Raw genomic sequence first — 22,422 nt, 5'->3', positions numbered from 1 at the left:
CAGTGAGGAAGGGCTAAAGCATAATACACAAAGTTGTGTATGAAAATACTACTAGCTACGGCCTGTTATTGTACATCTACAAGGTGCCAACATTAAGCGTGTAATAAGAAAGCCTACAACACCAGTCAACACAATGAAAAAGCTTCTTAATAAGACGTGAAAAAGAGAACACTGTTCCCTTTAACAGTGCAACTGGATTCCTCAAGGAGAAAAAAGGCTGTTATTAACATTGCATAAGACGGGTTGTGAAGCACTTCCCTACACGCCTATCCTTTCTAAAACAAAGTAGGTGCACTCCCAAATTCCAGGCTAAGGTTTCTATGGATACACCACCTTGAATATTTTCACAGTATTTATGCACTGGTTCTTAAGTGAATATAAACACGTTGGAGTTTCTTGTGAGGACGTCTACTGACTTCTGTATCATTGAAGCTATGTAATACTGCACTTCCTAAACTTAAAGGAATAGTTCAGCAAAAAATGAATTACCATCACTTATGATCTAGGCTAATACTGGGTAGAGCTGCTATTTGCTCTCAGAACAGCCTCAGTCCTTCATGGCATGGATTTCACAAGATTTTAGAGACAATGCTTTGGGATTCTGGTCCATGTTGCCATAATTGTGTCCCACAATTCCAGCAGATTTTTCAAAACCATTTCCCATTTGACCCATTGATTCTATTGGATTTTGATCCCATAACTGGGAAGGTCAGTGATAGACACTGCACTCAATGTCAGCTTGAAACCAGCTTGTGACATAATGCATTATCATGCTGGAAATAGCCTCAGAAGATGGTAAACAGTGGCCATGAAAAATGCTTATGTCAGCAATACTCAAATTTTCTGTTCCATTTAAGTAATGATTGGTATTAATGGGTAAAAAAGGCATGCCCCACACCATTACACCACCTCCACCAGCCTGGACTGTTGACACAAGGCAGGTTGGGTCCATGTAGTCATGTGGTTTGCATCAAATCCTGACTCTACCATCTGTGTGCCTCAACGGAAATCAAGATTCCTCAGACTAGGCCATATTTTTCCAGTGGTCAACCGTTCAGTTTTGCTGAGCCTGTGCCCACTGCAGCCTCAGCTTTCTGTTCTTGGCTGACAGAAGCAGAACCCAACATTCTGCTGCTGTAGCCCATCCACCTCAAGGTTTGACATGTATATTCTGAGATGCGTCTCTGCCCACCACAATTGCACAGGGCAGTCATGTCAGATACTGTAGCCTTTGTCAGCTTGAACCAGTCTGACCATTCTCTATTGACCTCGCTCATCACCACTCACTGAAAATCCCAGATCTTTAACTTTACAGACCTTTCTGGGTATATATATATATATATATATATATATATATATATATATATAGCGTCCAGTGTTTGTTTACAATGCTAGCCTAGCACTTTCTGCTTTAATCTAAAGTAGATAAAAAAAAAAATAGGGCAATAGGGCGAGAAATTTTCTTTCCATATGACGACATATGAAACATGGTACCAGGGAGGCCACCGAGCTATGTTTGAAAAGAACAATTTATTAACAAACATACAAAACAAAAACAAAACAAAAAAAAGTATTCTGTAAGTATTTGACCATGATGGCTCATTTTATCAAACTTGTGTGTATCAGTTTTATTTAAACCAAAATATATCCCAAGAAAATAATGACAGTTATGTGTGGCTTTGCAATGACAGTACCAGTCCAGTAACGTGAAGTAACTGTTACATAAAGTCCTAATTTACCTTTCAATCAGTCAAATGTTTGTAGGTCATCTTCGTGTTTTGTGGATTTTCTTTTTAAAAGAACCAAAATTAAAAATACTGGAACAACGGAAACCCAGCAACACAGATCTTCACTGGCTGTGTGTTCACACAGCCTTGCGGTGGTACTCCGGTGGGGCGACCTCATAGTCACTGGCGTTGAACAAAGACGAATTCTTCACCAAATACCTGAATCAGACAAATCACAATTAAAAGAAGATGCATTCGGTATGATGTTAAGTGTCTCTGTGAACTACTAAAGCAGGAGACATTTTAGTGGACTTAATTTTTAGCACTGATCAAAACCTTTTACACATTCCATCAAATAAATAAAAAATGACTGGAGCTGTTTTTAATAATACATAAGAGCAAAATCAAAAACCTGAACACTTTACTTTGTGAAACACTCTACATATCATCTGTGTCCTCTTCAAAATAACCAATAGTTGTTAATGATGGTACCTTAAACAGCAGTTGGGACTTTCTAGTTCTACAGCACTCTTAATAGGCACTTGATCCAATTAAAGGAACTGTATTCACACTCATTCTGTCTCTAACCTAATATTCAATTACGTCTCAGAGACTCCCCAGTCTCTTTGCTTAATTTGATTTCGAGGCAAGGCTCCACTCTGCAAAGCAATTTTTTTTAGATAAACATCAGCCTGTACTTACTTCAAGAAATCTTGTAGGTAGCTTAGAAGCAGGGCGAGGCTCTTCTCATCCAGCGGTGTGTATGCCAGCATGGCCCCGATTCTCACTGTCACAGATTCATACAAAACAGATGAGCGACAGATGCAAACAAAGTTGTGAACATTATTTAACCCATTATTTATGGAGAGGCGAGTGTTGACAGTTAAGTCCAGCGTTTCTTAGCAATATTAGTCCAGCTACTCCTGTTTCAAACTAAAGTACAGCAGACATAAGAAACCAACCATCAACTCCACCTGTAATCTGGTGAACTATTCCTGTAACCTCAACTAATCTGTTAATTAACCTAGTGTTCGATATTGTAAGAGAAATGATAAACTAGGTTAGTTGGGTTAGTAGGTTATTTGGGGGGTGCAACATGTGGGCATCTTAGATTGGCTGGTTAGACCAATGCTTGGGTAACTTGGGATAAGTACCACTATTAACTACATCTCTTGTTCTCCTTTATATTCTACAGATAGTATTTTGTGATTAAGTGTTAATCATATAAGGTATTTGCCTTTTTTCATCTGTGTTACAGCCTTATTACTTTATTCAGTCTCCAACTAAAATCATATAACTCAGGTTATTATGTACTATTAAGTAACCAATATTATTTTGTAAGTTTAGTTTTTTTTAAGTATAAATTATTATTGAATTATAGTACAATCTGTGTGACCTTAACCCCTTAACACTTCAAGGCTTATTACACACCAAGGTGTATTACTCAGTAACTACAGGGACTTCTGTACGAACTGGCGTGTATTAAATGGTCAATGGGCCAAATGTTTTAAGTGTTTAAACCAATATGAAATTTAGCCTACTAGTATGGATATATATATGGGTATATAGTAGGACTTAAATACTTGATTGATGACTATAAATCCCAATATTTATGGTGTTCCACTTTTTATAGATTTTACTTTTTTATTATATCCGATTCCAAATAAGATATAATAAGCTTAATAAAATAATAATATAATAAATAATAATTATAATCACACACACACACACACTTGGTGCAACACTAATTATATTCACAGCATTAACGTTTACAGGCCACAATAACTGTTGGTGGGCCGGGTTTACAGTGTGGGATATACAGGAAAAAAAATAAAAAAAAAAAAAACCTGCAATGTCACCCCCACACACATTGTGTATTAAAGAGCACCACAAACTCCAGATTTTTATAAAATTGCAGTGTTGTAACTAACACTGCAAAGCAAAATGTCTGAATGCCTTTCCACAAAGAAAAGTGACACTTTGCTTGCAATTAAAAAAAAAGCAAATGCATAAAAAGCAATTTAATGAACATGAATCAGAGATATTGTACCACTTTCCATATTATGATAATAAAACTGGGCATCAGAGAGGCCAACGAGTTATATATTTTTTTAAAACATGGTTCAGATTCTTAAAACCATGACGGATGCATAGAAAGCTGTAAACATTATTTCATCTATTTCTTCACATCTGACAAGTAATTACACAATCAAATCTTGCTATACAGTCATTATGGGGAGTCTTTTAAGGACTCTCCAAATCCATTTAGTCATCTGCTACTTTGTCGTTACAGAAAGCACTTCAGGTCTGAATATGAAGAAAAGCCTGTGGAGTTAATACGTGACTAGAAAATGAAGTTCAGTGCTGTAATTCATAAGAGACTACTCAAGTCAGAGCCCAAATTATCAAAATGGACAGAGAGTGAATGTTCCTTTTTGAAAGCGAACAAAGGATGTGAGAGCGTAATACTCAGACATTTTCACAGGTTCAGTAAGTACAATGTTGGGTTTTTCACGTACACATTTCTATGCCAACACTGCAATTAATTTGTCAAATACAGGAACAGCTCAACACAATCCTTTTCCTTGGGTGCCCTTTCATCACAGCGACTGTTGCATGTGTTGTATGTTGTATCTGCACTTTTTAAAAACAGACACATTCACACCTAACCTGGTACCCGAATGATTTTATCTCTATGACTGCATTCAATAAATGCTGATAAACTGCCAGACTTTCACAGACGACCTTGGCTGAGTTTTATTTATTGAGAGGCGGAGGCTGATGCTGAGCCAACGTGCTCTCACCACGACCACAGGGACCATAAATGAAGCTTGCGGAACAGAGCTTGACTAAAGGGTCATACCAAAAAGCCTCAGAAGGTGCGGTGCTCCATAGATCTGAGACATCGAAGTGTCCTGATGGTTTGCTAGGATCTCGGCATACTGCGGCCTCTCAAACTTGTAGAGGAGCTGCGTGCCCAGCATGACGTTGAAGTACTCGCGGATGCCAGCAACCACTTCATTTACAGCGTATTCTCTGGATAAAACAAATCAAACAGGATTGAACAACTCATCGCAAAAGACAACATGCAAACTCCCTAACTACAAATGATCTGAAACATGTTTAACAGTATTCTAATAACAAGAAGCTGGACTTGTTTAATACAGTATAATTATTCCATTAAACAGATATACCTCATTAAACAAAAGTCCAGCTCCTCCTTTACACTGCATTAAAACATTATTTTAATTTTAGCTTTTTAATACACTGAAACACATGGACACAATACTGAGAGATTGAGGTAATACATAAAGCTGCCAGTTAAACTTTCTGAAGGCCTCAGAGAGCTCTTTGGGTCCAGTCATGGTGATACCACTCACCTTAACCATAAAGAGTAAACCAAGTTACATGTCTCAGGTTTAAATATACAGGCTGCTCCAAAAAACCCTCTAATGATGTTCTAATCATCTGCAGCTTATGTGCCGCATCTGATGTAGTAATAAATGTGGGAGTGGCCAAACCTTGTCCTTTAAATTTATTTTGACATTTCTTATTATTATGGACATACTTGTTATCACAGGTTCCTCTTGATTTCTTGTAATTTGCATAGTCCTCCAGGACAGCATCAACATTCTTTTTTGCAGGTAGGTGGAAAAGCTACAACATACATATATATATATATAAAAAAAACAAAAGCAAAAACAAGAATATTAAAAAAAAATTATAATTTGCACAAATTAACTTAAATATAAGTGAATAATAGTGAATTTAGGTTTAAATTTAGCATTAAACATTTTAAACAAAGCCCTTCTAAGGGGTCACCTGCTTCTGTCTGGTGATCAGGTCCCAGTCATCTACAAGCCATGGTTTTAACTCCTCCGGAATCTTCACCTTTACTTCCACCCGATTAATAAAGGTCTCTTCCTGCACCAAATAAATTCCCATTAATGATTTTTATTGGCATACAATGATTCTGGCTGGTTGGAGCATACAGGCATATAATACTGTGCAGATGTTTTAGGCATCTATGCCTGTAATAGTTACCACGCAAGAGCTACATAAACATAAATTCAGTAACAAGAAACTCTGGTATCACTTTACTTGGACGTTTTCATTACAGATGCCTCAGTAGATGCTCACCTGACATTCAACAGAACTAACATTCAACAGAATATGTATTAAATGCAACTGAACTCTAAACTGAATGTAATTGTCTGTATATTGAATGGAACCATACACCTAACCCTAACCTTATCCTTGGATCAAATTTAAATCCTAGCTCTAACCTTGAATCTGACCCTAAACCTAACCTTAAAGAGTAAAGCAATACTGGACTGCCATGAGGGGAGCTTTGGAAATGGTTAAATAAACAGGCATAAAATCATTATTATCACATTTATTAATTATTTTTATACCAAGAATGCTAATTGTATTTATTCTAATATTAGTGTTTTTATCCTAATTTTCCTCACACACACAAAATTCAGAAGAGTCAGAATTTACTTACACTCTCAACAGTTGGGTCAACACGTGCCCTCTTCTTGCGTGGGGGATGAGGCATTTCCCCTGTGCTGGTCCCTTCCCCAGCTCCTGGTGCTGAAGAAAAAAAAAAAAAAAAAAAGAATATAGAATAAATTTTATGTAGCCTTGGTATAATTAAAAACGACCAACATTGGGCTCATTTTTGTATGCTTTTGTTTTTGTGTTGAAAGTGTAGTCTTAGATAATAAATAGATTATCACTGGAAAATCTAACTAATGATTCTATAATTCTAACCTTATGCTCTATTGGGGTCACTTGGCAAACTGATCATTTGTGTTACCAATGGGTGCACCTTCAAGAAGTCAAAGTCATCAATTAGAAGCAGTAACTGATGGGTTTGTTTCTCAAACAGGGATTAAACCTAATCTGGGACTACATGACTTTCATAAATCGAGATTCTCAATAAACAAGGCAGGCTGGATATCAGTGACTGTAAAAATATATTAAAACTTACTCTTTTGTTTGTTCTTTTTTGTTTTCCTGAAAAGAATCAAACACTTTGATTAGATTATCTTTCCTTCCAATTATATAAAAAAAACTTGAAATTATGAAAAAGAGGCTGAAATTGAGGAGAACTCACACATCAACATTTTTTTGCTGCACAGCAGCTATCTTCTTGCTTGGTGCGACTCCCCTCATCCTTCCCTCAACATAATGGTCTCTTATAAACAATAAGCAAAACATTAAAAAAACAATAATAATATGATGGAATTGTGGGTAAAGGTAAATACATCACAGCAGTAATATAACTACTTTCATTAGACAGTGACAAAGTTCAGAAACCAAACACATGTACCGGACTCCAGAGACACCATAGTTTAGATTAAAATACAGGGGGAGTTGCCATGGAATTATTTAGTTTACTGAGTTTAACAACTGTTCAAATTCAGTTCCCAAATGGTGCAGCCATCTAAGTGTTGGCCTCATCATCAGGAGATCTTCAGTTTAATCCCTGGTGATGCCACAGCCACTCGTGGCAGTTTCAGGGAGCACAACTTGCCTCAATCTGTGATGTTACATTAGCCACAGTTTGCAAAGATGCAGTGACCGGCCTCATGTGAACTGGCATTTTCATCCTCTCAGTACTGGTGGCAGTGTGCGATCGAGGTCTAGAGCCCTAGCTAATGGGTGGGAATTGGATATGACTATAACATGAGGGAGAAAATCCCACATCTATTATAAATAAGGCCAGTCCAAACATTGCCCATTATTTGTGCTCCACTGGCTCCAAAGTCAGACAAACTAAACATAAGCTGGCTATCTTGCAGGCTAGTAATGACCATTTCTACAAGTTAACCTTTTTAACACTCTGTTAGAAAGCTATTGGTGAAAAAAAAATCTGAACGGGGAAAACGAAACCAACGTCAATGCTTTAAAAAGTGTCTGTTGTCTTGTTTCAGTAATGTTACCTTTAGAAACTACATCCAACACCCCTTAAGCCTTCAATTCCATGGCACCTTCATTTAGTAATACAATCATCAAGTATTTGGTAAACAGATTGGCAGAGTATAACAGACACCACACCAAAATACAAAGTGTAAAAGTGCCTTAATGTGAAGAACATTTTTAGCATTGATACAGATAAGGTTCTCTGCAGTTGTTCAGTAGAGACCACAAGAAACTTACTGATTTGCCTTCTGAAGCTCTTTCTGTTTCTGCAGGTTACTGTCCACATATTTGAGCACACGGCTTTCAGGAACCCATTCGTCCCAGCTAAGAACAGGACACAAAGCATTTTCATATTAATTTAAGAAGTCAACAAAATAAGTGTCAAGCAATCATTATTTTAAACCCATAAAAACAAACATCCTTGACACTGAAACCGCAAAAAGAGGAAACTTACTTCTTATTCCATCCACTATAATGAATGAAGTATTTCACTTGTTTGTCCTTGATATTGATTTTAACACACTGTGAAGAGAGGTTTCAAAGAGGTGAATGTCTCCTCCACATAAACGGTGACCTTAAGCTCATTATAAGAAGACTGAAGACCTAACAGATCGAACAGGCTGGTCACTGCAGTGATCAGGAGCTAGTTTCAGCATCAGGAAAGGTCTTTTGACCAAAGAAGACACCAAAACAGCATTTAGAGCAGGAATTGTTGGGGCACTAGTTGGTGTAGGGGTTAAAATGTACTTTAATAAATTATATTTTATACTACATTACTGATATTGACACATAATAAAGTATAGTTATAGAATTGTGGTCCACATCCCTGGTCTATGAGACTTCAATGCCCTGTACATTTTTGAGATACCCCTGCTCTGACTTTCCTCACATTAACCCAGTAAGCACTTGTTAAGGAGTTGATTTGTTGGCTCCAGTGTGCAGGAAGCAGGGAAATCACCCCAATGAACAGGGCTGGGGACCACTGGTATAGATTAGATGTTTAGAGATTAGTATAGAGATGTTCAGGCCAGGTTCTTTAATCCCAGTCGCAGAGAGTCAGTGCCCAGCATAGTTTGGCTGTCTCCCTTCTCAAATCTGCTTAATCTGATATTTAAAAAGTTGAATCAGGGGTGTCTACGAAAGAAAACCACCCAAGTATGTTGCAGACCAGCCCTGTGTGAAGGTTTCAACCAAACTCACGAGGAAAATGAAGTACAACTTTGAGATGTGGTTGGTGTGGCGCAACAGATAACACCACTACCTGCCACTGAGCTACCACACCATGTGGGAGACTGGGGTTCGATTCCAAGTCTGGGTGACTATGCTGCGCTACACCAATAAGAGTCCTTGGGCAAGACTCCTAACACTCCATTGGCCCTCCTCTGTAATATGAGTAACCATGTAAGTCGCTCTGGATAAGAGCGGCAGCTAAATGCCATAAATGTAAATGTTTTCAGTCAATTCATTTACATTTACGGCATTTAGCAGACGCTCTTATCCAGAGCGCCTTACAAAAGTGCTTTGCTATTTACCCAAGAAAAACCTCAGCTAGTTAGAATAGACTAATAGTTCAAAGATACCTTTAAGCTTTAGACATTACTAAGCACAAGTCAATAAGGTGACCATAGTACTCTGCTATTCATCCAAGTATTCTCTTCATACTTCATACTTTCTGATCATCCAAAATGTATTTGTATATGCTTTTGTAGAAGTGCACTGGTGATGGGGCAAAGGAAAGCCACATAAGTTTCATGATTAACCTGTGTTGTCATGCACTACGCACCCGTTCATAAAGCATAGACAGTTACCTTAGCTTCGTATAGCAATGGCCCATGAAAACACAGCACTCGTTCACCTGGAATAAAGCACAATAACAAAGGAAAGGCAGCATTAGCCAGGTCAAGACCATCTTGTATTCTCCCAACTGCCTGTGCCTTTTGGTGTATACCTGCCCATGGATCAATGAGAAAAGCTATTTTATGGTTCCTATGTCTGATCTTAATAATCAACCAGAATAATACACAGGAGTAGAGGTCTCTTAACCCCTCACTTAACTTAGTATACAACCATAAATAGTTAGCTACAATATGAACCCTTAAAAAAACATTAAGACTTCATGCTTGTAAAATCAACAGTCACCCATATTTAGGGATACACAATAAGCAGAAATCTGACAGAACGACTACTTTCTCAATTACAAGATAAAGACTGCTAATGCTATCAACTAATACCCCCAGCATAAACACCCACTATTACAATTATTCAATAAGTTAGGTAGCTAGTGGCTTGGCTGCCCGGTTAGCCAGCTAGCTAGCTAGCTATACAGCTACGTGGGAAACAGTAGTCAAAGGTTAGCCAGCCGTTTTACAAATGAAATAAATGTTAATATATCTTACAAAGCTACATAGTTACCAGTTTTAAACCTCTGCAAAACCCTGTTTCCTGTCAGCCACCCAGCTGACCAGCTAGCTCTCTAGTTTCGAGACGAACCAGCCAGTAGATAGATGTGCTGTCTTGCTTGCTTGCTTACTGGCTGAGTATTCACTGGCTAACGCTAGCTAGCTAGGTCATATCAACAGACAACCTGCCCAATTTCACATGGGTTTTCACTTTAATCCACAATAACGCACATGCTAAAACACACAGAATCGCAGGGGCAATGCTGGAGTTCTCTCTAATCATTTAAACCAAAGAGCTCATCACCCAGACCTACTGCTTTCGCTGTGGCTGTGTGTAGCTTTAGCTCCACTGTGCGCCATTGTGCGACTCCATCAGCACAAACAACAGCACAGCCCAGCAGCCACAGCAGCGCAGCCTGGAGCCATTTTCTGCTCTAAATCCCGCGCTTTAAAAACCGTCTTACCTTCTTGAAATTTAGGTTTAGGGTCCTGTTTAGGCGCCATTCACAGATTAAACAATAAAAATATCTGGAAAATCAAATCCAGGCATCGCCAGCTCCGATTTCATTCAGACACGGTGAAGGCGCCGCACTACGGCTCTCTGTTGACGCGTTATTTTGGCGCCTTGGACACGTGACCTCATATAAACAGGAATCTGACTGTACAGGGAGGAGGGAGCACCACACTATTTTATTTATTTATTAAATTAATTCATTCATTTATTTATTTATTTATGTATTTATTCATTTATTTATTTATTCATTTGTTGGTATAAGTGCTGAAAATGTGACACAAAAACAAAGGGTAGCAAATTAACTAAATACATTAAAAAAAGCAAAAGGAAGATGGTGCAAAGTGTTAAATTTTATATCTCGCATACATTTTGGAGACTTAATTACAATGGGGTAATTATAATTTATTATCCAAACATTTAGTCTTCAGAATGTGTTATGTAAATATATTTAATTCATGTAAATCCATTAATAAAATATATATATTTTTATAATAATTAAAAAATTATAAGTATTAAGTATTACATATTTAAGTCAAAAGCTCGTATTTTATTCAGTCATAAATGATTCTGATTAATTGTCTGGCATGAGTAAGAGCTACATTTAGGCCAAAAATATTTATTTATCAGAAAGTACAAACATTAAATTCCACTGTATTTAAAGAATTAATTGCAGAGATAAATATCACTGTTCATTTTAATGAGTACTTGGGCAAAATAATAATAATAAAAAAAAACTAGTACTGTAAAGTGGAGTCCCAGGTGGTTGCCAAGGTGTTGGCAAGTGGGTGCTATGGTGTTACTAAGATGATCCTAGGTGGTTGCTATGGTATAAGGTGGTTGAAAAGGCGATTGCTAAGGCAATTGGGTGTCACCAAGTGTGTGACATGGTGTAGCTAAGGTGCTTCAGGTGATTGCTATGCTTGTTGCTATAGTATCGAAAGAGGTTGCTAGGGTGCTGTATGGACATGCTTTGAGGATAGTGAGAAATCAGTAAGTAAGAAGCCTCTGTTGTTCATTTTTTACTTCTCTTCATAGTTTTGGCAGTTCTTTACAAATTGATGCATTGGGTTTGGATGGACTGCCAGGAGTGAATAAGAATCCAAGCCTAATTTACAAACCAAATGAACCTTTAGCTTATTTTAACATAAGCTGAGAGACTGTACCACATGTGCAGCTACATTTTTGGAGAAAGACCATAGGCTACATCCATGTCCAAGAAATCTGCTTGTGAGGTTTAGGCTTTGGATTTATATGACAGAAATACAGAAGGCCATTTGTGGCCCTTGTAGCTTACTTCAAGCTCAAAATCCCCAAAGCAATTTGGCCTGGAATCAACTAGTTAATTTCATTTGCATAAAGTCATTTATGCAATACATAAAACATGTCGTGTTTGGCCAAGCAGAGATGTCTTTAGGCTACACTGCTGTAAATAAATAGTGGTATGTTGGTATATTGAAAACACTACTGTGGTGTATACTCACAGTAGTGTAGTAGCTTGAACACACACTGCCACACCACCAACATGATTATGTCACTGCTGTACTGAGAATGCTTCCCAAAAAATATACATAATGTCAGCGGTGGTCCTGTGGTGGTCCTTTTCCATTGGTGGACTCTGTGGAAGGGGGTGATGTATTATACCTGAACAGAAGTAACTGTAAGCCTACAATGTGCATCTGAGTGGTGAGTGTACCTGATAAAATGAGCAGTACTGTTTCTGTCCCAAACCAAAAAACATCAAGCCTCAATATCTTACATCTCATCTACATGGTTTTGGTGCCAGGCGACAGATTACATTGGGTATGTTTGTTCAGAAAATTGATTGGTAATAGATGGAGACACCAAACATCACATGACTTAATAATTGATTGTTTTTTGTATTGTCTTTATTTCATCACAAAACAAAACCATCACTGTACAACAAAACAAAAAGTCCTCTGAATTACATATAGAGATGTGCTGTAGTGCCAAGTCCTGATCTTCTCGCTGAGCTTTTCCCACTGTTTTTTATAGTCTTTATGCGTAATCCAGTTGATGAGATGTAAACAAGGCCATTCCAAGTGGATTTGGGGTGTAATAGTTTATAGAGATGTGCAGACGTTGGTTTCTTTACAGTGGTGGTGAATGGAACTAGGGGTCAGGATGTTTACAATGCAAATAAGGACTTGATCTGGGGAAGGGTCAACTCCCTCAACAGCAGAGAAAAACAGCGACTTCTTTAAGTTAAAACCTGATATTTTGGCCCATATCCTTGAACACCAGATTTTTACATTTTTGGTTGCACGTCATCTATACTTGATTAAAGCACCTTTTTTATTGTATTTCATTGTATTTTCCCTTTGCTTTATTTAGTCTCTAAAACCACAGTGAATCTCCATGTCTTTTATATATGTGGAGTGAGTTATATATACGTGAGGCTTACTGTATATGTCATGTTGACTATGATAAAGTAAGGTAAATAGCTGTTTTGGGGGACTATTTACCCTTACAACACCCGCAATGGTTTAACAACACCCTGAATGCTTTTTCACTACTTCATCTGTAGCCAAAATTCATCTTCAATCTTAACCTTTGTAATGACTTATAAGCCCAAATTCAGATGGGATTCAGTTTACATGGAGTCCTGGGGTAAGTCTCTCCCTCACAGGAGCTCCTCGTTGATTTTAATTCTGTCTGGATCGAACGTAGCTCTATTTGCATTGGATTTGTTGATCAGGGGGATGCCTGTAGAATTGGTATTGTTTCCTCAGTGATAAAACTCGCGTCAGGTCAACAGTAAAATTACCACTCAGTGAGTGAGTTGATGAGTAGTACATATATGTTAGCAACTTTTGGTCACTTGGTGGACAGTGGAAGAGACACTGGCTCCTAGTTCAGTTCCGGATCTACCTGCGGATCTTAGATAATGCTACCTTCAAGTCCATCTCAGAAGTTTATACTTGCTCATTAGTTTTGGTATATTTTCAATTACTGCAAACAAATCAAACAAAGAGCAAACTATATATATATATATATATATATATATATATATATATATACATAACCAATAAATAAGCAGACTGTAATGTAAGGGTGCATGTATTTGTCACTGTACAGTGCACAGCAAAATGTGTTCTCCACATTAAACCAATCTGTGGTAGTGAACACACACACACACACACACACACACACACACACACACACACACACACACACACAGCGGTGGGCAGCCAACTCCAGTGCCTGGGGAGCAGAGAGAGAGCCTTGCTCAAGGGCCCAACAGTGGCAGCTTGCTATGCCCAGGAATTGAACCAACAACCTTGTTATCGATAGCCCGGCGCTCTAACCGCTGAGCCACCACTGCCCCTCGTGTTTGTATGTTGCTGTTAAATAACTAACACATAACCAATTAGATCACCATTTTTATTAATTCACCTCCAGCTCAGAAAGTTGGGGCTCATAAAAAAAATCTGACTTCATGTGCACCCATTTCATCGATGCGATTTTTCCAATATGACTTGAAAGTAGCATAATTAAGTGGACTCAGAGACTAAATATGGCATGTAGCAGTGGCCAACAACCTTTCCTCAATATAAGGTGCAATCTGCCTGGAAAAACACTGAGATGTGAACCTGAATAGTGAGGGCACAGTTGAACTCAGTAAAAAACAGCTGAACTCACAGACATGGCAGATCTAGATGCAACAAATGTAACCCATGTAAATTTAGTCTGTATTCTGAAAACCTGAACTCAGTCTGATCATTAGTTTGATCATTTTACTCACCATCTTTGTGATTTCACCTTCTCAGCAGTCTAATGTGCTACCACTATGGCCTGGGTGTCGTGAGTTTGAATCCTGAGCCATGCCACTTGCATGCCATCAGCAGCCGGAGTCTGAGAGAGCACAGTTGGCCGAGCTCTCTCCAGGTGTGAAGACTGGCTCCTCTCATCACTCTTAAGCAATGTTGGTGGGCACAGGCATCTGTTTGCTGCTATTGTGATGGAGACAGGTACCCAGTGCCTTCCTCCGAGCATGTCAGCTGCACGACAATTCCGTGAGGCCGGCAGTTTGAAAGTAGGAGATGGTGACATGTGTCCTAACGTCAGGAGCAATCATAGTGCTGAGGGGAGCTACACACAGGTAGGTAATATTGCACTTTCAAATTGGGAGTTTTTGGCTGCTGCTCAGCACTGTATTTAGCCTTCAAATATAAGCTCGCAGCTCTTCAACCATTTGGAGACCACCTTGGAAATGGTCACATGATCATGTGCTGCAAATATTCATGTACTAAACTGCAGTGATTTTATTGAGTGGGTTTTATCACTGTATAAATATAATATATATAATATAATATATAATAAATCCAATCCAAATTGTGCTAAAGATAGAATTCAGTTGTCTATAACGAAGACATTTGTCCCATGTCATTAAAAAAAAAACAGACAAGGCCAGCAGAATCAACCCTGAATTACAGTTGTTCAAAACTGTGTTTAAGTTCTTCCAACTAACTTACTGACTATAGTGAACGAATGTCTGAAGCACCAGACAGCATATTCATCAGCACTGAGTGTTTCAACCTTCTGCAGTGTTGCTTTTCAACGTGTCAAACTTCACATGACTTAATAATTGATTTTTTTTTGTAATGTCTTTATTTCATCTCAAGCTTAAGACTTAAAAAAAAATGACAAAACCATCACTGTACAACAAAACAAAAAGTCCTCTGAATTACATGTAGAGATGTGCTGTAGTGCCAAGTCCTGATCTTCTCGCTGAGCTTTTCCCACTGTTTTTTATAGTCTTTATGCGTAATCCAGTTGATGAGATGTAAACAAGGCCATTCCAAGTGGATTTGGGGTGTAATAGTTTATAGAGATGTGCAGACGTTGGTTTCTTTACAGTGGTGGTGAATGGAACTAGGGGTCAGGATGTTTACAATGCAAATAAGGACTTGATCTGGGGAAGGGTCAACTCCCTCAACAGCAGAGAAAAACAGCGACTTCTTTAAGTTAAAACCTGATATTTTGGCCCATATCCTTGAACACCAGATTTTTACATTTTTGGTTGCACGTCATCTATACTTGATTAAAGCACCTTTTTTATTGTATTTCATTGTATTTTCCCTTTGCTTTATTTAGTCTCTAAAACCACAGTGAATCTCCATGTCTTTTATATATGTGGAGTGAGTTATATATACGTGAGGCTTACTGTATATGTCATGTTGACTATGATAAAGTAAGGTAAATAGCTGTTTTGGGGGACTATTTACCCTTACAACACCCGCAATGGTTTAACAACACCCTGAATGCTTTTTCACTACACAGAGATGTGCAGACGTTGGTTTCTTTACAGTGGTGGTGAATGGAACTAGGGGTCAGGATGTTTACAATGCAAATATGTTTACATTACAGTTGTTCAAAACTGTGTTTAAGTTCTTCCAACTAACTTACTGACTATAGTGAACGAATGTCTGAAGCACCAGACAGCATATTCATCAGCACTGAGTGTTTCAACCTTCTGCAGTGTTGCTTTTCAACGTGTCAAACTTTCCAGACGTCTGGTTCCATTCACCGCCACTGTAAACGACTCTGACTCGTTCGTTCGTTTCCCACACAAACCCCTGAGAATGACTTTGCTTACCACGTATGGACGTTATCACGCAGCAGTGCTGTCAAAGTGGGGTCCATCGTTCCCCTGTACCCGATGAAGTAACGTCCAGCCTCTCATTTGGCTGCGTTTTGCGTTTTTCCAGGCTGAGAGCTCACAAGTAAGCAGGGCGCCACCTTCATCACGCAGCTCTTCAGCTTCCTCCTGAACTCGCCCCTCATCAGGCAGTAAATGAAGGGGTTCAGGCAGCTGTTGGTGTGAGCCAGGCACACGGTGGCGGGGAACACGTAGGTGTGGGCGGTGTAATATGCCTCGTCCCAGTAGATCACGTTGAACTTGACCAGGACGCCCCAGAGCGTGATGGCTTGGTTGGGCATCCAGCAGAGGAAGAAAGAAAGGACCATGATGGTGACGGTTTTGGTCACGCGCAGCTTTCTCCTGGACCTACAGCTGGACATGCTTCGCCTCTTCACAAACCTCAGCAGCAGGCAGTAGCACACGGACAGTATCAGCATGGGCAGGACGAAGGCGAGCAGGATCTTCTGGAGGTGGTAGAAGCCCAGCCAGTACTGTCCGGCCGGGAACTTCAGCAGGCAAAGTTTCTCTCCCGCCACGTTGGTCACCGCGGAGAAGATGGCAGTGGGAGCGGTGGCCACCGTGGCCAGACACCACAGCACCGCGCACGCCCACCTGACCGAGCACACCGTCCGGGGCCGCCGGTTCTGCGCGGAGGAGACCACCGAGAAGTAGCGCGTGATGCTCATGGCGGTGAGGAAGAAGACGCTGGCGTACATGTTCATCACCGTCACCGAGAGGACGATCTTGCACATGGCGTCTCCAAACGGCCAGCTGAAGTCCAGGGCGGTGTCCACTGCCCAGAAAGGTAAGGTCAGCACGAACTGACAGTCTGTGAGAGCCAAGTTGAAGATGTAAAAGTTAATGCTGGACGAGCCCCTCCTGCCGCGCTTCGTCCTCATCAAGAAGAACACCAGCACGTTCCCGGCCAAGCCGACCGCGCACACCACCGAGTAGATGATGGAGATGGTTATCCTCAGAACGGGGCTTCTGTCCGCCGTCACGTCGATGTCCTCGAGGTTTCCGAACCTGACCTGGTCCGCTGAAGTCCTGTTGAACACCCCTGCGCTGGTGTTCTTCTTATCAGCCATGCCGTGATCCGTCCGGGGATGCGAGAGCTTCTACAGCAGCTTCGCTTCACCTGTGCGCTCTGCGCCAAGGTCCTGACACGCACCAGAGCATCACCAGCGCCTCGGCACTACCCGCCCATACAAACCCACGATTGGCCAGGCCTCCCTGACAGGCAGGGTTGGATACGGTACTTGGAAAGCCAACAAAACTAAACGCGTAATCAGTAACGCATGTAAACGTTTACGCACCGCTGGTTGAACGAGTGCAGCTACATCTTGGGAATGAATGAGTGTTTATAATAGGTTTAATGCAGCAATTCTCAGCAAATTATATGAAAAGACATTTCCTTTGACCTCAGATCCTCTTTAAAGGGCAATTCCACCATTTCCCCCCATTATAACTGTAGAATTAAAAATTATACATGTAACAGGCACTCCCAGCGGGACTTTCCCAGGCTACTGCATGAAATTGTATCATACAATAGTTTAGATTTGACATTTTTAAACCCACATATGGCTGAGGGGTACATGCAGGGCTCTTTTCTTCAGATTTACCACCTTTGATCTATGGGAAAAGCAAAACTATCAGGTAATAGACACAAAGAAAACATACAGTTAAACACAACATCAACCATCAATAATTGTAAATGTTTACTACAATGATTCTTCCAGAGCAAAGGTGCCTATTTGCACCCATTCACCACTTACTAATACACAGAAACAACATAAGAAGTGATCAGCGGTGGCAGCTCAGCGGTTAGAGCGTCGGACTATTGATAACAGGGTTGTGGGTTCGATTCCCGGGCTTGGCAAGCTGCCACTGTTGGGCCCTTGAGCAAGGCCCTTTATCCGGGCACTGGAGTTGGCTGCCCACTGCTGTGTGTGTGGTGTGTGTGTGTGTGTGTTCACTACCACAGATGGGTTAAATGCGGAGGACACGTTTCGCTGTGCACCTTTCACCCATACATCTTCATACGTCGCTCTAGAGCCTACCTGGAACCACTGTGGGCTACCCAGGAGCTATCTGGAGTACCCCATGGAAACCCACATGGACAAGAAGAGAACACACCAAACCAGAGTGAGGATTAACCCAAGGTGCCTGGAGCTGTCCAGCACCCACACGCTACCTGCGTCTACACGGAGTCAATGAAAAAAAATAAAAAAATATATAATGAAGGCACTGAAGATGTGGCCCAGGTGACCACCCAGACAGTGGTTGAGGTATAATTTGGTATAATTTCTTTGCATACCGTTTCATGATGCTGAAAATGGGAGCAGTGAGACTGAGGGGGTTTATTGAAAAGGAAATGGTGATGCTGATGTTTTGGGAGCTGTCTACTGGATAGTGGTTCTTCATCACAGAACTTACCTTCACATTATGAAACAAAAAAAAAAAACAGCCCTCTGGTGTACCCCATCTTTGTCTGTGATCGTTATTGCTGGCTCAGAAGCACAGCTGATGGTCTGAGACAGTTGTGGGGAACTGTTTAGTGATTTCACTGCTGTAACACATCAACCTAACCTGGCAATCAATTGAATAAGATGCTTGGTCTAGTACAACGCAGACCATGAGACTGTTGTGTATGCAGGACTCAACATGCTTGTGTCCAGAAAATGTTCTCAGACTGGCGAGTGGATCATCAGTGCAGTAATGAACTAGTGTAGTGCCTCTGGACTGGCCTTTAGCTTTCTAGTAGATTGTAGAGCATTGCTGTGAGTAGCGGGACAGTAGTGTAGTGTTAGGTCAGGATGTTGGATGGTCACCACCCCACCTCATCTTCAACTCATCCCAAAAGTGTTGGACCATCAATCCAGAGAATCCAGTTCCACTGCTCTACAGCTCAATGCTGGGGGGGGGCTTTATAGCCCTCTAGCCCATGCTTGCATTGCATTACGCATGGTGACAATAGGACTACACAAGCTATTTGACGCATTTGCACATCTGTATCAGCAATGGGTGCAACTTAAAGTTGCTGAATGCATTAATCAGAAGGGGTGTCCACAAACATTTGACATTTGACGTTATATTAATTTTGTAAATCAAGGTCAGGCACTCTCAGGGTGGTATGGCTGTAGGCAAAAGGTTTTCAGACTAGGCCATGGATAATTCGATGCGACCAGGTGTAGTGCTCTGTCCCTGTAATGCTACAGTTTCTACAGGAACCGCCAACATCCCCCCCTATCCACCACTAAAAGTGTATTTTACAGTCATTTGAGGTGGTGAGGTGTGTGGGTGGATTCTCTGTAGGTGCACAGTACTTTGATCAGTGTCTTGCTAAGGGCTGCACAGAACCTGCACCCTCCAACACTCATCCAAGGGTACACCAGCTTACATAAGTTTTGTTTTTTGGTACACTTCTGTGTGACTCACCCTTTGATACTCGGATCTGGGTTTCCCTTAAGCATTTTAGCACAAAGACAAAGCTTAACTGGTAAAGTGGGCAACACACTGAACACTTTTTCTATCAGTTAAGATGACCACAACACTAAGATGCTGTTGGGAAACTGGGCCTAGACCATTTCTGTTTCTCTGCAAAAAAAAAAAAGCAGCTCATAAATTGCAACTGATGTTCACACTGGGTGGCACCCTACCCACCCATCCAACAGCTGACATTGGGATTGACTGACTAATGTACATCCACTGGACATATATAGTCAGTGCACTGCATGTTTGCGTGCTTGTTACTGGCCTGGCCCTGGACTGTTTAATATCCAGCACACGAGCAGCATCGCTGTGCGGCAGAGGCCTGGGGTTGTGGGTTCAATCCTTCCTCTGGTCTCTGTCTGTGGTATGTTCTCCAGGTGGGGGGTTTCTCCAGGTACTCTGGTTTCCACCCACCTCCCAAAAGCACACATGGAAGGTCAACTGGCTATGCTAAACTGCCTCTAGGTGTAAGTACATGTGTGTGTGGTACCCGGCGGTACACTGCCACCCTGTCCTTACACCTAATGATTCTAGGTAGGCTACCTGGGGCTACCTCTGCTTTACTCTATGGGTGCTATTTCTTGTCACGATCCACTGGCGGTCATCAATGGAAAATAGAATCATGGGTATTAACATGACAGACTCTGGAAGTCTGGATGGTTTTTGTGACTTGGGGGAGCACCCTGCCAATACAGTAGTATCACTGCTGATGCTTGACCTTTGTGTTGATACAATAAATGCTGAACCGTCAGTCTGACAAATTTCTTACAGTCGTACAAATGTTAAACTGCTCTCAATTAGGAGGCAGAAGCTGGAAAGCATTAACTTAGTTAGATAGCAGGATAACATTCTACTCATAGGACAAATTCAGGTCTGGCTAACTGAAGGCCCACTTATAAACATTGAGAGAAGCATGACTCAGATCGATCTACTGCTGTTGGACGAACATTACATTTACATTTACATTTACGGCATTTAGCAGACGCTCTTATCCAGAGCGACTTACAAAGTGCTTTGCTATTTACCCAAGAAAACCTTCGCTAGTTAGAATAGGCTAATAATTCAAAAGATACCTCCAAGCTTAGACATTACTAAACACAATACAATAAGGCGACCATAGAACTATTCGTCCAAGTACTCTCTGAAGAGGTGGGTCTTCAGTCTGCGTTTGAAGACAGCGAGTGACTCGGCCGTTCGGACACCCGAACAGAAAGATGGTGTTGGGATCTGTAGCCCACTCCTTAAGCTAGCCTTTGCTTACATAGCTAGCTAGCTTGCTCTGCTAGCTACAGATCCACCAAGTATCACACAGCCCAGTGCGGCTGCTATTGACTAACTGACACGTGTACTGACCATAAAAACTTGTGTCTGCATGAGCGAGAGCAAAAGCGAAAGCTAAAGTGAAGAGCGAGAGCGAAGTCGCGCGAAACACAGCGAAAGTCGTAAAGTGTCAGGTTCTGCTGTTTGGACTTGTAGCCAGCTATCTAGGCATTGGCAAGTTATTACTAGCTAGCTAGCCAACAGGCTAAACACCTCAGCACATACTGTGTTCCAGCTAACTGAAGCTCACATCACACATGTTCAGAGGTTAAAGCCTCATATCTGAGAGCACAAAGTCGAGTGAATGGGTTTAGCAGTGTTTTATACTGTTCTGAGGCTCATTTATAAGCCTGGTTTATCCAGGTTTGCTTGCTTTCCACTCGTTGTTAATGTTTTGTTTAGGATGTTTCACTGTTGGCATGACACAGGGGTCATGGTAGTGCTCATATTTTCTTTTTTCCAGATGTCCTGTAGTTCAATCCCTATACTGTCTGTCCTTGGTGTTTTTTTTTTTATTTTATTTTTTTATACAGAAGTGGTTTCTTTGCTGCCCTTCTTGACATCACGCCATCCTCCAAACGCCTTTGCCTCACTGTATGTGCAGATGCACTCAAACCTGCCTTCTGTCATTCCTGAGCAAGCTCTGCTCTTATGGGGATCCTATGCCATAGCTGCATCCTCTTTAGGAGATGGTCCTGGCGCTTTCCTGGGCGCCCTGAAGCCTTCTTCACTGCAATTGAACCTCTCTCCCTCCTTCAAATTCCTGATGAGTCTGCTCTTCTAATCAGCACAGCAGAGCGATTGTCCTAGTTAACACTTCCTCCTGATCACTGAAATGATGTTAGCAGGCCATTTTGTGGCAGGGCTGAAAAGCAGCAATTTTGCTTAAGCTCATTTTAATTGCAGGGAATGACTTTGCAGTAAAATTCATTTGATCAATTAATCTGATCAAGACAAGACAAAACACCATTTGTGTTGGACACAGATGGAAACTGGCTTCCGCCTTCAACCCATCCATGCAGACAACACACACACAGTGACTGAGCACACATGCCTAGAAATTGCCACCATAAGAATTAAGGCAGCGAACTTTGTGAAAACCAAGATCTGTCTCAAATGTTTTGGCCACAACTGTAGACAAAGCCAACATTAAATGAAATTAAATGTCCTCATTTTGGGATGCAGTCATCATTTTTAAATACCACAGTATACGATATCATCATTACTGTATCAACTTAGCTCCTCTTTTACTGTGTTTCCTCATTCCGGCCTTTTCTTTTCACTAAATTTGCTTCACCGGAGAGGTCATTTATCAACAAGGCTTGCAAACAGCAACAATGATGAGGCAGATATGCATGTTCATGTGTTACGATATGT

General features: G+C 40.8%; 2 protein-coding genes across 2 annotated transcripts; both read right to left on the bottom strand.

Moving 5' to 3' along the window:
* Positions 1 to 1,515: 1,515 nt before the first annotated feature.
* On the bottom strand, positions 1,516 to 10,673 carry morf4l1 (mortality factor 4 like 1). Its single transcript, XM_072694947.1, has 12 exons — positions 10,522 to 10,673; positions 9,467 to 9,513; positions 8,113 to 8,180; positions 7,896 to 7,982; positions 6,850 to 6,930; positions 6,724 to 6,749; positions 6,235 to 6,323; positions 5,550 to 5,651; positions 5,296 to 5,384; positions 4,591 to 4,763; positions 2,430 to 2,514; positions 1,516 to 1,946 (listed from the first exon to the last, which is right to left on the bottom strand). The coding sequence occupies exons 1-12, from the start codon at positions 10,559 to 10,561 to the stop codon at positions 1,865 to 1,867; spliced, it is 969 nt and encodes a 322-aa protein (XP_072551048.1). The 5' UTR covers positions 10,562 to 10,673; the 3' UTR covers positions 1,516 to 1,864.
* A 5,460-nt stretch (positions 10,674 to 16,133) lies between these two features.
* rxfp3.3a3 (relaxin family peptide receptor 3.3a3) lies at positions 16,134 to 17,321 on the bottom strand. Its single transcript, XM_072695465.1, has one exon. The coding sequence runs from the start codon at positions 17,319 to 17,321 to the stop codon at positions 16,272 to 16,274; it is 1,050 nt and encodes a 349-aa protein (XP_072551566.1). The 3' UTR covers positions 16,134 to 16,271.
* Positions 17,322 to 22,422: the final 5,101 nt, after the last annotated feature.

This window comes from Salminus brasiliensis, chromosome 13 (assembly GCF_030463535.1).
Source record: "Salminus brasiliensis chromosome 13, fSalBra1.hap2, whole genome shotgun sequence".
Classification (NCBI taxonomy): domain Eukaryota; kingdom Metazoa; phylum Chordata; class Actinopteri; order Characiformes; family Bryconidae; genus Salminus; species Salminus brasiliensis.
The sequence above is the reverse complement of the archived record's forward strand: the minus strand, read 5'-3'. Positions and strand labels throughout refer to the sequence as shown.